At 39.3% G+C, this 14,929-nt stretch overlaps 2 protein-coding genes across 2 annotated transcripts; both read right to left on the bottom strand.

Moving 5' to 3' along the window:
- Nucleotides 1-1,988: 1,988 nt before the first annotated feature.
- LOC115670407 (arabinogalactan protein 13-like) lies at nucleotides 1,989-2,811 on the bottom strand. Its single transcript, XM_030591665.2, has one exon. The coding sequence runs from the start codon at nucleotides 2,675-2,677 to the stop codon at nucleotides 2,498-2,500; it is 180 nt and encodes a 59-aa protein (XP_030447525.1). The 5' UTR covers nucleotides 2,678-2,811; the 3' UTR covers nucleotides 1,989-2,497.
- Nucleotides 2,812-12,420: 9,609 nt separating this feature from the next.
- LOC115670453 (uncharacterized) lies at nucleotides 12,421-14,781 on the bottom strand. The gene is made up of 5 exons (XM_030591736.2): nucleotides 14,240-14,781; nucleotides 13,872-14,128; nucleotides 13,125-13,395; nucleotides 12,951-13,028; nucleotides 12,421-12,580 (listed from the first exon to the last, which is right to left on the bottom strand). Exons 2-5 carry the CDS (start codon nucleotides 14,123-14,125, stop codon nucleotides 12,530-12,532), a joined length of 654 nt encoding a protein of 217 aa, XP_030447596.1. The 5' UTR covers nucleotides 14,126-14,128; nucleotides 14,240-14,781; the 3' UTR covers nucleotides 12,421-12,529.
- Between the last annotated feature and the right edge of the window lie 148 nt (nucleotides 14,782-14,929).

Below are 14,929 nucleotides of genomic sequence, written 5' to 3' on the forward strand. Positions count from 1 at the left end.
AGACTAGGCCCTGTCCCAAAAGATACTCATTTGTATTTGACAAACATAAAAAATATGGAAAATATTGTAACATGCCAATTTTTACTAATACACAATTATGGTATCGCATCAATTTTTTTATACAAGAAATTATAGTTCGAAAAAATACTTTTGTGGCTTGTTTGGGAGAAAGAGAAATTCTTATTCCAAATGGAATGGGCATTCCTTTTACTAATGGGGTAGTCATTCCATAGGTTTATTCCAAGACTCAGAAAATTAATAATTAACATTGATAATTACATCCATTAACAAAATAAATTAATTTTTTTAATGTTACTACGAATGATGAATTAGATGATGATTTTAATTTATCGTATTTCGATTAATAACTAGCAGAAGTTCATTATTATTTGACGTATTAAAAAAATAATTGATTGTTTGAACAAAGTATACTTATATTTGTGCATATTATTGGTTATTTCTTTGTGAAATTTACTAGATTATTTAATGTTATTAATAAGTTTTGGAAAATCAAATAAAAATATTTAATGTTATTATTAAGTCTTTAATGATTTTTTATGTTTCAGAATAATTTCTGGTATAAAGTAATTTGACTAAATTAAATGTTTTTGAAATTTTCATTACATTCAATTCCATCGTTTTTTTTCCCTTACAACAAACCAAAATAATACTTATCCCTCCATTTTTACTTAAACCTAACAAAAGAATCAAGATTCTCATTCCATTCCATTCTACTCCATTCCTTTTTAATTCTATTCCATTCTGTTGCACCAAACATAACCTTGATTCTCAATTACTAAGCAAAGCCTATCAAGAATTATATTAGGAAGAATCATATATCTCGATTTTGCTTAAATTCTCGAATTAATTTCATGGAGGTCAACAAAATGGAGCTGTCTTGTTCGTTAAAAAATGGGAGCCAGATCACACAACACAAGTAGGGACGGTATTGATTTTTTCTTTCCACTCTAATATGAAGCGTCCCGACCAAACTCTTTTACCATCAGGCGAACTCATAAACGGGATGGGATTGATTTAATAAAGCCCCATAATTTCTTTTTTTTTTTCCATTTTTGGATGTAATGTCCACAATCATTCATAATGACACATGACCTTTCCTTCGAAAGACTTTCTTGCTAACATAACATCTTTTTGACAGCAAGCGCAACATGCGTCAACTTTTTAACATAAAAAAGAAAGTCACTGACAAAGAACAAAGATTACTGTCGAAGTTTTCTCTCATCTTACAGATTCTATGGTCTTGATGGATGTCTCTGGAGTCACCCTCACCAGATTAGAAATATGGAGCAAAATAGCATCTTCTCTTCTGGCAAATGTTTCATCCATTCATGTGCTTGAATGACAGGTTGGCCACATTACATGTGTTCATGATGGAAATTGAGCCAGAAAGAATGGTCAATCATGGTGTCTGGACTGCGGTCTTCGTCTCCAACCACTCATTGCCTTCCACATAATCCACCTAAAGATATGTTAGGTGTAAGCTTCACACCCGCTCTGTTATTCTTTTTGAATGATTCCAATACAAGGAAAAATATCTCCTAGTTTCACATTCCGTCATCAGCGGCACCATCCTTCTCCAAAGCTCACTGCTATTTGATAATATTCATATATATAGAAAGTGAAGTTTGCACAGTAACTGGTTCTTTGCATATTGGCAATTTTTAGAAGACTTTGCACAATGTTCATATTGGCTTGGTTGCTAGCCCGGCGACTACGTTCGCTACATCACAATTTTAAAGGATAAATTGATTCTATTTATTTCGCATCAAGGCTTCCCTTAGGTATCATGGAGCGAAATGAGAGAGTAATTTGGAACGAAAATGAGAACGCGTGTGTATATATATTCACGAAACTTCCCAACACTTTCTTAGAAGGAGGAGCACAACTGTTCAAGCCCCAGCTTCCTTACCAAAAAAAAAAAAACTGTTCAAGCCCCAGCAATTAAATATGTAGGGAGGAGATCCAAATTGCCAGAGAAAATATAAGTATTAAGTGAAAAAATTATTACCACAACAAATGAATCGTCCAAGATACACAAATGACAAGGGCATGGGGAACCCATATCAAGAAGAAAGACAGAAAATGGGAGTGTGTCTACAGACACCCTCACATCACATGTCTCTCCATGATCTCCTAAGATTCTAAGACAAATATACCCACATTCCCTATTAAACAACAGAATTTTATACTCACCAATGCTTAGTATAATACAAAGTCCCCTCCAAACACACCAAACTAAAAGCAGATCTCATCAATCACATCATGAACACCAAATCATCAAAAACTTGTAACAACCCCAAGACTCTCGTGTGTACAAAAGAATAAATGAGAGAGATATGCGAGCTTAGGGAGAATACATATCAGAAATCAAAATAAATAAAAATGAGGGTGCAGGGTGAAATGTGCAACAATACTATGATCTAAGTGGTCATTGCTTTTTCTGTTTGGCCGGATGAGCGCATGAATTGGAGACGCTTCAAAGAAGCAACCCGAAAGCAAGAGCAGCAATGGATGCCAAAAAGGTGGGGACAAAGACCGTCGCGTCGGAGGTGGGGCTCGGGGCCGGGGCATCGGCGGCAGCTGCCTTCTGCACGGTGGCGGCGGCCATCAGCACCACCATCATTGCCACGAAGAGCTTCATCTTCATTGCCTCCATTTCTTTTCTTGATTATTGCTTGTTGAACAAATAGAGCGAGAGAGGGAGATGGGGAGTATCCAAGAAATGAGAGTCTCTCTACTGTAAAGGCAGAGAGAAACAGAGGGGGCAAGGTAATCTAATGGTATTGATACTGGGTGGAATGATCACTATATATAGTCTGCAAAAGAGGAGAGAGAGAGATTGACAGGGTGGATCTTGGTGGTGTTGCCAGACAGCTGGCTCTATGCAAATGTGAGGGTGCCCACCTTTTGCTGTCTTTCTTAACTACTGTTTTGGAAGATCATGGTTATTTTCAGTTGGTTTTTGTTTAGGTGTTTCTGCTTTACACAAACCACAGGTGTGAATGAATGAGGCGTGAGTGAATGAAATTCCATTTGGGGGTTTGTTTTGAAGGGATGGATCCTTTTGTTCCATTTTCAGGTGTAGGTGAGCTGTGAACGAAGTTACACCAATCAGTTTGTCCAATTAGGGTTTCGCCTCTTAGACGACTCCAATAGATATGTATGTAGTTTTCAAGAATTTTTAAGAAAAATCTCGTTTGTCGAGTGCAACATGCTATGCACGAAAATCAATCCCTTCCCATATTGCGGATTCATTCGTCAGGCAAGTGCTATTAGGCATGGACACTTTTACGGTATCTCATGTGTATTATACACATATATGGTAGAAATTTCAATCGAGAGATGTTGCTCAATTTTCATATTTAAGTGAAGCCAAAGAAAACATAAAATTGATTAAAATAAGGCAGGATTTTAGGGAATCAGTCACTGGTAGAATGTGAAAGGAAAAGGACAGATGATGCATTAAATAAGGACGTTACGGCCTATGGAATAAATTTTTGAACTTTTCCTTGGTGATGAAATCTAGAAAAATCATATGATAATCTCATAAACTTAAGATCAAAGTTAGGTCTTTGCAATTAATCACTGCATTAACGTGGTACAATTTTATTCTAAAACAATTCCATTAGCCTATGAAAATGACCAATCACCAGAACCTGCAGACGTGCACTCTGATATTGTAGCTGCCAGCAATCATCTTGGTACAATTCATGTACAATAAGCCACGAATTAAATTTTAATATCACGTGTCCATATAAATAAATCTTGTTAGAATCTACCTTATTACATAAGTTCCAAGCCATTTTTATTGTAGGACCAATGTTAAGATTGGAGACATATATGACGTGAACAATATGGAAACCTAAAGTCTACATGAAAGGGAAATTGTAACAGATTGGTAGGTGCTTGTGAATGATTTTATTATATAGAGCAAAAGTACCCAAGTTCGCACAGTAAAGCGAGTTTGTTGTAGGGTCTCTATATTCCCCTCCTTATCCCGAGCACAGCTAAGACGAAAGCCACACACGAAAGGAAACACTCGATTTGATTTGAAGAGTCTACCCTAAATTAGAATCAAATAGCAAATATTGGATTCCTCGATAGGCAAAAATCCCGACATTTAACAAGAAAGAGCACTCGTTGTAATTGCAAAATCCGGTAAGCTTACACAACTTACGAAGGAGGGGCGATCCGAACTAACCGATAAACATTTCCAAAAACCCGTACATCCACCGCGAGTTCAGCCAAGATTAGAGGTTCGAAAAATTTCAAAATATGCACTCAAACTTTTTCAAACTTTCCGACAGCAAGAAAAAGCTGGTGACCCACGAGCGTTCTCGACATCCTCAAGAACCTGCGAGTGGGGACACCCCCTTTGGCATCGCAGACTATTTGTGTGAAAGGGTGGCCAAGAACTTTCTGAACCACCAGATGTACAGCTGCGAAATTTCGAACTGCAAGAAACATCTGCTTTTCCCAATCTGAACAGTGTCTGGTTTTCTCGTTAACGTATGAAATGATGAAAGAAAGATGGCTTGATGAGCAGTGAGAGGCTCCCAATCAATGATCAAGAAACAACGGCGGTTGTTCATCTGCGGCAATCAAAGCGTCCCCCAATTCAAATTGCTCACCCATTTCAAACCAAACCACCCTCATGAATGGTCATCGTGGGTGGCCTCAACGTCCAGACAAATTGATTTGATGTTGCTGGATTGCTGGACACTTTAGCATGACTAAAGTTGGATCTTTTCGAACATGCAAGCCACCTTGTAGGCTTCCTCGTAGAAGGTTTCCTTTGTCTTTGCTCCTCAAATATATTTTATTAAATCCCAACTTTGGCTTGGTCCACTGATTTTATGAATGTGTGATCGGGCATTATACAATGCTGGTTTTGTGTCAAACATACCATCCTCCTCTTTTATCTTATTATGCGCTGGTTCTTTCATTTGTTTTAGTATAGCGATAGGATGGTTTACGGGTCAGCTTTCGCACATTTCGATTGCTCTACCTTTCCGAGTGATCTTAGGAGTGCACTCCTCCATATCGGTCTGGTACATTTGGGATTTTATTCCAAGAATGCTTTTGACAAGGCTTGAACTCAAAATTGCAAGAAGACGAGCAAATGTCATTGCCATATAAGTCAATACCCTTGTTGATTCCTAGTATAGACTATATACCTCTTCATAATTTAATCTGAGCCCAAAGTACGGGAAAAGTACCAAAAAAAGACCTAAGCCTATTGCATTCGTACCAATTCGGTCATAAACTTTTTAATTTGATAAATTTAGTCCTAAACCTTTTCAATTGGTATCAAAACCTTTTCAATCCGGCCAATTTAGACCAGAAATCACTAGTGTGGATGCAAACCATCTCATGTAGCATGGCCGAATGGTGTACAAGTCAGCTTTTGCACATCTCGATTGGTCCACCTCCCCGAGTGATCTTAGGAGCGCACTCCCCCATATCGGCATGGTGCATTTCGGATTTTATTTCCAGAGTATTCCTAACAAGGCTCGAACTCAAGATTACAAGGGGATGAGCAAATTCCATACATTGCTATACAAGTCAATACCCTTGTTTTTTTTTTTTTTTTTTTGGTAACCTAGGAACCCCGCACGGCCGACACCGGAGGTAAACCCGGGGCGACACGTGCTAGCCACCACACACGTGCACCGTTAAGTCACCTTACTGGCCTCGGATTCGAACACCCAACCTTTTACGAGAGGAAGAGTGCCTTTTCAGAATACACCAGTGCGGGTGGTTACCCTTGTTAATTCCTAGTATATACTATACCTCTCCATAATATAAGCTGAGCCCCAAAGCATATAATTCCAACCTCAAACTTTGTCCGAGAATTTAAAAAAAGCAAATGTATGTTATTGGGTAAATTATGTCAGTATATAACTAATTATTGAAAACAATGCTCATTTAAAAGGTTTAAAATAAAATACTGAAAAATCATTAAAAATAACTTTCACTTAAATCCCAAAAATCTCTTATAAGTTCTAAATATTTATTAAATCTTTATGTCCATGCAATAATTTTGTAATTTATTTTATGAAGTAACTCAAACCTTACATCGTTTTTATTTCTTTAGTATTTATTTTTTTCAATTCTCTTTTGCGCACGGAGCTAGTAAGGGAGAAAGTTTGAAGTAAATTTTAACACCAAGATCTGTTGAAAGTCCTGCATATAAGCTCAGTATTTCTTTCATATACATCATACCACCCCTAATCTCTACAAAAGTTTACCATACGAGGTACGAAATTGCAAGCAAGAAAATGATCAATGTAATTTGAGTTCAGAATTACGTTTGATTAATTTCTTATAGTTATTAGTATAGGGATCTAAGCAAATCCTTAAACTGCTTTATCCTGAGCCTCGTCCAAATCTCAGGATCCTTAGGATATAAAGCAATTAGAGAAGATTCCCTCCTACCGGGGAAGACAGAGATTTGGGTAGAATTGAGAGTGCGAGGCGTGTAATCACCGACACGTTAAAATATGATGGGGACAGGCTGCAGAGGCCTCGTAGGAGCAAAAACTCCATTCCTTTATTGAGGTTACCTCTTAACTGAACACTGAGGATCCAAGGAAAGCCCTTGTTATTAGGTTACCTCTTGATTTTTGTTAATTTGTGTAAAAACCATCTAAGTTGTATTGCAAATTATAAATGCTCGACACTTATAGTCTCCGAACTTTTTTTTCTAATCAACTTAGATCTTGCACTTGTCAAAATTGCACTCAATCTTTTAATTGTCGAAAAATTAGGACATTTCGTGGAAGCAAGTAGTTGCGGACCCAAGATTTTAGTTTGAGAGGGGCTGGCGTAAATAGTTTGTTGCCACTGGGTCAAAATCAAAAGGTCAAATGGGACTTTACGATTTGATTACTTCTGTAATGTACAGAAACACTGAGTGAATAACTAAAATTTACTTCTACATTACAAATTTACGTGACAATAAAATAGCAAAATTCATGGTTAATTCGACGGATTAGGCACATTAGAGACAAAAGTACCAGCTAGCCGAAAGAAATTTGACTCAAAAGAAACCACTCTCAATGTCCCAAGAAGGTCTGTAGACACTCGTTATGATAAGCTTGAGGGCAATCGACTCTCCTCCTCAAATGCCATAACAAAGATCAATCCTAATCTAGGAAAATGACCGAAAGTACCATTCTTAGATGTGATGCTCACACAAGTTTGGTAAAGCACATATTGCAATGAAGGTAGACTCCACTAGCCCACGATGTCGACCCGCCATGGCTCGAGCAGTCCGGGTTCGAGCTGATTCGAGTACTTGCGCTCAACTTTTCGACTTGTCGTCGTTCGTCGCATGCATCCTTAGCTATGTTCATACGTATTTGGACTAGTCCTACCTTCTAATTCGGGGGTTATGAAAAAATCAAGATTGAATAGACCTTAGTTTTCTCCGATATCTCATTGCATTTTTTGCTTTTCGATTACTTACATTCAACATTTTCGTATTTAAACTATGTTATTTCAAAAAAATTAAATAAATTGATATAAATGCATTTAGAAGTTTCCCGCATTTAGTGTTAGAAATAGTCGAATTATCATTTTCACTCGTTTTGTCATAATGTATTTTAAATTTTATTTTGCCCTAGAAGCTTAGGTGATTTCATATTTGGCTTTGCATAGCGTGTTCATCATTATTTATTACTCACGGGAGTCCCCTGTCCCGTGGGGTAACGGCAAGGCTTTGTATTAATTTTACATAGATACAGCTCGAGTTAATTTGAAATTCGCTTTAATTACATGCATTAGTACTGAGTGAATTTACTGTCTGCGTCTTGAAGCATGGCCATAGAAATTTGCTTGTTTAGGAATAAAAATTCAGAAAATATTGCATTAGGGGTGAGCAACGGAACCGTGTGGATCAAACCGAATTAGCCAGTTTTGAGCGGTTCCTAGGATCATCAGTCCGGTTCCCGATTCTATAATATTGGAACCAGCGATTTCGGTCCAGTTCTCAGTTCCGGGTTGAACCACTCATCTGGACCGCCCAAACAGGATCGATTATTTTTTTTATTTCTTAAAAATCTTTAAACCCTAATCGCTCTTTACCCTCTCTCACGCCTCTCACGCTCGCTCTTTCCCTCTTGGCTCTAACCCTAATCGCTCCCACTCACCTCACAAGAGCAATCCCTCTTAATTTACTACTCCCAGTGACTCTATCTCTCTAGCCTTCTTCTTATTGAGCTTCGTTCGCAGTTTAGGTAAAGCTTCCACTTCTCTTATTTCCTTTTTGGTTTTGCTTGTCATGAGCAATATATGTTTGTTTTTTCCTGAGTCTTGATTCATCTATTTGGTCATTTGATGTGAGATTGGATCGTTTGTGTGTTGGATCTCGTCGTGGCCTTCACCATTTGTGGTATTATCAGTAGTTTTTGCTGCTGAGGAGCTTGTGAAATTGAGATGTGCAGACTGTAATTGTATCTATCATTCTTTTTTCCTGTTTTGTTTACTCATATCCTTGGTTGAATCATAGTTGGTTGATCTGTTGATGGTTCTGCGAATGGATCTAGCTATTTAGATTTGAAAAGCTTCACATGCATTGGCTTTGAAGAATTTTCACAAACACCTCGACGGTTCCAAAATTGCAGCAGGTTCCATTGGACCATCCAGATCGGTCCAATTCAGACCTATTCCAGGACCAGGTGATCCAATTCCCGGTTCTTGAGTAAGATCGGAACCGATCACTTCTAGATTGCATGAAATAACATTTTATCAAAAAGAAAAGACGTCGGTAACAAGCGTTAAGTAAAACTAGCGTAATCAAGTCATCGAATCTAAAATCTTTGATTTGTAGAAGTAAAACGACCCTTTCACGCATTACTAGGCTCCTAACAGGCCTAGAATAGATTAATGGCAACTCTAGTCTCAATCGATTAATAATAAACGAGAAACCAAGTTGTAATCGGTAGGACTTGAGAGAGTCTGTGCAAAGCATAAATGCCACCTCACAAGAGGGCTATATACACTCTTTGACCAATAAAAAAAGAGGGTTATATACAATCGCCTAGCAATCCATTAAACCACCTTGAGTTTCATCTCGAGGGTCGCAACACTAACCTCGCCCATGAAAGAACTTATCAAATCCATCAAATCGATTCCAAGTTCCAGCATTATTGACCCCGAGTTTTTGACGGAGGTGAAGATTTCTTTCACCAATTGTCATGAATAGACACAAACCCCATCGACCACTGGTTAGGGTGAATGACCTGAGATTGTGTGCACGCGCACGCGCACATGTATGGGCTAGGTTAGGGTGATTCATAAAGGATTAGCGTTCTTTAGATTACAAACTTTGGGAATTTCTCTACCGTTATCGTCTCAAAGTGGTGGATTTCTATAACCCATAAATAGCACCGTTATCATTCAATCGTGATGACACAAGCAGGTAAGAGCTGTTTGACTATCTACATGTATGGCTAATTGAATAATCAAATCCACACCAACATTCAAGCAAAAAAAAAAGAAAGACACACCACCCTTTTACCCCTAAAAAAGAGACGAGAAAGAAAAACCACACCAATTGCATACCACCTTTATGCAACTCCTCTGGAACCATAACAAGACTTGTGTGACCTCAGATCCCCTAACCAACAACAGTGGAAAGACAGAAAAAGAGAGGAAAGCCATACCGTTTTGAGGCCTGCATTTACTGGATTTCAGCTAAATTTCAGATGTACAGGACAAAATAGAAAGATGGACTGAGTAATGTGCACCAGATACCAACCCTCCCTCCTTTTCTGGGTATTTCATATTCCTGTTTCTAGTAACAATCTTTCGTTAAATCTTGCCCTTGAGACAAGGCAGACACTGGATTTCTGATACTATGTGCCATCCCAAACAAAGGAAAAATTGTCTAAAAAGTCATAAACCTATTGCACTTTTATCAATTCAGTCTTAAAGCTTTTCGCTTCTTGCCAATTGAGTTCATCCGGCTAATTTTGGCCGGCCGGCGCTGACGCGGCTGCCGGCCGTCCGGCCAACGCTGACGTGGCAATTTTTAAATGTTTTTTTCGAATTTTTTAATCTTTTTTTCTGCCCTTCTTCCCTCTGGCCGATTCGGCAACCAGCCAAAGGCGCTGGCCAGCGAGGTCGACCTCACTGGCAAGGGCAAGCCTCGCCAGCCGCTACTAGGCTGACCTCTCCGTCTTTGGGTTTCACTTCACCCAGCGACGGCGAGGTTGGCCTCGCCTTTGCTGGGCAAGGTCAGCTTGGCAACAGCGAGCGAGGCTCGCCCTCGCCAGTGGCCAACAGGGGCGATCTTCACCAGAGGCCGACGAGGTCGCCCTCGCCGGCCCGCACCTCTAGCCAGTTGCCGATTGCCGGACCAGCAAGAGGGAAGAAGGCAAAAAAAAAAAACGAAAGAAAATACTTAAATATTGGAAAAAATATTTAAAAATGCAACGTCAGCATTGGCCGGATGGCCAGCAGCCACGTCAACGCAGGTCGGGAAAAATTGGCCGGATTGACTCAATTGGCAAGAAGTAAAAAGGTTTAGGACTGAATTAATAAACTTAAAAAGTTTAGAACTGAATTGACAAAAGTGTAAGGGCCGCGCTTTTTCCACCCTCACCGTGGCTAAAACACTCATTATTACAGTATTTTGACAATATTAACCCTTGTGGGTCCCATCTTTTTTAAGGATCCTTTTTTGTTCGATTGTGGTGTCTCGTTTGTTTTCTTCTTTATTTTTTCTTGTGGGTCCCATTTTCCTCTTTTGTTACTTCTCTCCATTTTCCTCGTTCGTTACTTCTCTTCGTAAGTTCTTAAATTTGGTCATAGTTCAAACATTGATGGTGTACGCAAAAAAAAAAAAACTCTCTTTTGTGGTATGTTTTTGTCACTTGTCGTTCAGACCACGTCGCACTCATCAGTTTTTCAATCGTTAACCGGAGTTTGATACCTTGGCTCCCGCATTGAACCTTACGCCTATCAGAACACAGGGATTCGAACAATAAACGGGCAATAGGGGCCACCTCATCGCATGAGGGCTCAGACTTAAGTGTTGAGTTTGAAATCACCTCTTCAGTCCTCTCAATCACCAGTGGCAGCAACTTGGTAATTAAGATCGGCGCGGAAGTAGGAGAGACCGCAAGGGCGAGGAGGGGCAAATCCTCTCTGATTGTATTTTTGGTTTGCGTAAACAACTTAGTGAGAGGGGGGGAGATTTGAGCCATGTATTTGGAGACTGCTAAGGGATGGCGAATCGACAATAGCAATGACAATTAGGACCAAGAAAACAAAGACGAAGAAACAGTGATTACTTATGAGCTTGATTAGTTTTTGGGGTGAGGGCTTCAGCTTTTGGATTCGAATCTTTAATGGGTTTTTTTCTTGTCTTTGTAATCGATCAATCGAAAAGTTTGATGCGAAATGGGATAATTCATATTTGACATGAGATGGAAGAGGACTAGTTGGGTGAAGAGGAGGTTTCTGCAATATGGACTTCAACACAGATTATTGACATGAGAGAAATGTTTTAGAAAGAGAGAGCACAGAGAGAAAAAAATGAGAAGAAGGAAAGTGGCCTTTGCCAGAAAAGAAAAATAAGAGAAGCAGTTAAAGAATACTTAAAAAAAGTGAAACCTACGAAGATTAATATTGTCAAAACATTATAAGAGGAAGTGTTTTAGCCATAATAGGAATGTAAAAAGCGCGATCCAAATATAATAAATTTAGGACTTTTTGAATAATTTTTTTTCCAGACACGCTATATGTCAGTCCAAAGTGGAACAACGTTTATATTGCGACCACTACGTGATCTTTCCTCTGCTATTTCCTGTTTTTGGAAGGACAGGAGGAGGATAAAAGTTGAACAGCCATTTTAATTAGGAAAGGACAAAAAAAAAATGACACACGTGAAAATCATTGTGCCTCGTTAAGAGGAAAAAGAGAGAACAAAAAAATTTCATTTTTACCTCTGACTTGTGCTAAGTTTAGATGCATCCTGATTTCTTACAATGATTGAGATGATCCCGTCACTCAGGACATGCGGATTCAAAAATTGAATTGAAAAGCAAGCAAAGATATGAGGCTCCATTTGCGGTTTTCTTTTGAAAAACATATATTTTAAATCTTCTGGTTTTTCTAATTTTGACTTCTCTTTACTTCAAAACACCAAAAAATTATCAAAAATATGCAAACATTAAGATAAAGATAAACATGAATATTTCACCAGTTTTTCGAAATAAAAAAATTCTAAATTTTGGGTGAAAAATCATGAGTAACAATAACAATGAAGTGCAACAGAGACCTTAGAACACAAAACTACAATGGAAAGTGAAAACTCAAAATCAACTTAAAATTTCCAATGAATCCTCTACAAGAGAACAAACATATACCAAAAGGATACCCCTCTCCCCCTCTCTCTCTCTCTCGTTTCTATCTCTTCAAGCTATCATACTAGTGAAGAAACAAAATAATACATTCATAGTCATGCTCCGCCTTTCTGTGCATTCTTCTTCTCCATCTCTCATTCTGAATCACTCTCCATGCTTCCCATTGCCTTCAACCCCCTGGGTTTCTGCATCCACAAATACCACCATACATTTTCACATTCAACAGATCAAGATCCAAACAAATTCTACTACTATCTCACCATGAACAACCCCCAAAAGGAAATTCATCTTATTTTGAAAACAGTAGGTAGTGAAAAATATTGAAATTTATCAGATCTCTTAAAAGGATCCATTTTGATTACATATTTTCCATTTGCAGAATCTTTGCACTATTCTTTAGAGTGAGTATTCCCCGTGTCATTACTCGAATTTCACTCACTTCCTTGGATGATTCATATTATCAGCAACAAAAACAGAAAAAGGACTTTAAGGCACTGAGATGTTATAATCCAATATTCAGGAAAATTTAAAACAGAAGACAGAACGCAAGTGTACCTTCTTCGAAGCCTTCTTCTCTCGAACCTCGTATCTCTCCTGGGACAAGTCAGAGAGCCAAGCACCAGGACTCACCAACTGCATACATAACAGAGAGTCGAATACAAATTCAATCAACAATAACTCATATGAGAAAAATTGGATCTTCTACATTCCTATGATAGAACAACTTACAAGCACACTTCTCTGGATCAATTTAGCCCTTTTCTTAGGCCTCTGAGGGAGCTTACACCCTTTCATCGCCATGAAATCCTCTTCCTTCTCCTTGTTGGACAAGGAGAGGAACAATTTGGGCCAAACAATGGGGCCTTTCTCGTTCTTCATATTGTGATCCAACAACACCTTCCCATTCTCATCCGCCCCCAACGATCCCCTCGTCGTGTAGAACCGGTCTTCCTTCTCTGGCGACGCCTTCCGTTTATTCATGTGCGCCTCCGAGTTCCGACTGATCAATCACAGTGCACCATAAAAATCACCAGTGTGTTGAATGTTGCTCTCTTGCTTTTTAATCAAATCTTTCTTGAAAGTTAGAGATATGGACTGATGGGAGTAAATTTAGGGTCAAATAGTGGTGTAACTGCCAATGTATGATAAACAGTGGTAAATCAAAGGCATCTGCGAAGTGATTCATAAACTTCTGCAGCTTCTCACCACTATTTAATAACCTAACACCATGCCCTAATAGTACCCTCCTTAAATACTCATATCAACAACAGAACAAAAAGGTGAAAAAAGGAAAAGGAAACATCCCTCATAATTTTTCAGGAGAAAAACAATACAAGGGCAAGGAGAAGCAATGCAAAGGGAAAAACTTTAACAAATTCCAATAAAGCAACAAGACAACCAGATTTTGATTTCTTCTTCTTATTATATATATATTTTTTATGTTTTCCATTTTCCCAGAAGTCATTTTGGTCTTACCTGTTGAGACCCCGGTGAGGTGAGTGATGGGATGAATCCCTCTTGGTATTGACGACGCCGTTCATGATTTTCTTCTTCCCAAAAGAATCAGAAGACAATTTGCTGGTGCTGCTGTTATTGTTGGGGGTGTTGTTGGTGGAGGAAAAGTTGTGGTCTTTGTTCTTGACCTTCACACATCTGTGCCTCTTCCTATTCCCCCACTGCAATACAAAATCTGGCTCCTTCGCTCTCTGATTCTTCGCTTCCTTCTCCATCGTCTGCACAACAGAAAGAAGAAGGGAAAGAGGATAAGGACCCAATACATTCGGCCTCTGAACATCTCCGTCAGAAGCGAAAAAAGAGAGGAAATTGCAGCGAAGACCACCAACCTCAAGATCTATAGTCTAGGACCCATTAACGAGATCTTCCAAGCATTCACCAAGAGTCCGAACAGACCCCGCGACGATCAGGAATGCAGTGGCAAGAAAATGTGACTCCAGAGTATCGACTGGTCTGGTGAGTCAAAGTCGCGAAATTGCTCGCCGAACCACACTGATTTTCCTCACGAGCCAGACAGAGCACACCCTTTTGAAAGGAGATAACGCACACCCAGAAGAAGGAGAAGGAGAAGCAGAAACAGGGGAAAAGCTCAGAGCTTTTTCCCCGGTTCCAATGGGTGGGGGCAAGAAGACAAGGTTTTCCCAGCAAAAACAGAGAGACGGCAGAGGAGAAGGAGCAGATCAATGCGAGTGGGTTACTGGGTGTGCAATGGTTTTGTGGGAAGGGGCTAGGGGATCAATGTTTCGGCGGTCTCCTTTGGGTTATCTCTCTTTCACACGCTCTTCCTACTCTGTATGGGCCTCTCTCTCTCTCTCTCTCTCTCTCGCTGTGTGTCTTCTTGGTTTCACCCTATTGCACTTTTCCCTTGTGACTTGGTTCATTATTATTAATACTTATTTGCATTGTTTTCGCATTCGCCAGTAGATGCTCGGCTGAAGCCCAATCTGGGCCGCCCGATGGAAAATGGACGGTCCGATTTGTTTCCCTCCAATTGGTCGAAGGTTGGAGAGGCCCTCTCT

This window comes from Syzygium oleosum, unplaced genomic scaffold, assembly GCF_021117445.2.
Source record: "Syzygium oleosum isolate NSW1041296 unplaced genomic scaffold, Sole_v2.1 Sole_v2.19, whole genome shotgun sequence".
Lineage (NCBI taxonomy): Eukaryota > Viridiplantae > Streptophyta > Magnoliopsida > Myrtales > Myrtaceae > Syzygium > Syzygium oleosum.

Coding starts and splice junctions, on each gene's coding strand:
- LOC115670407 (XM_030591665.2), bottom strand. CDS start 2,677: ATGGAGGCAATGAAGATGAAGCTCTTCGTGGCAATGATGGTGGTGCTG.
- LOC115670453 (XM_030591736.2), bottom strand. CDS start 14,125: ATGGAGAAGGAAGCGAAGAATCAGAGAGCGAAGGAGCCAGATTTTGTA. Junction 13,396..13,871: donor CCTCACCGGGGTCTCAACAG/GTAAGACCAAAA, acceptor GTGATTGATCAG/TCGGAACTCGGAGGCGCACA. Junction 13,029..13,124: donor TGATCCAGAGAAGTGTGCTT/GTAAGTTGTTCT, acceptor TTATGTATGCAG/TTGGTGAGTCCTGGTGCTTG.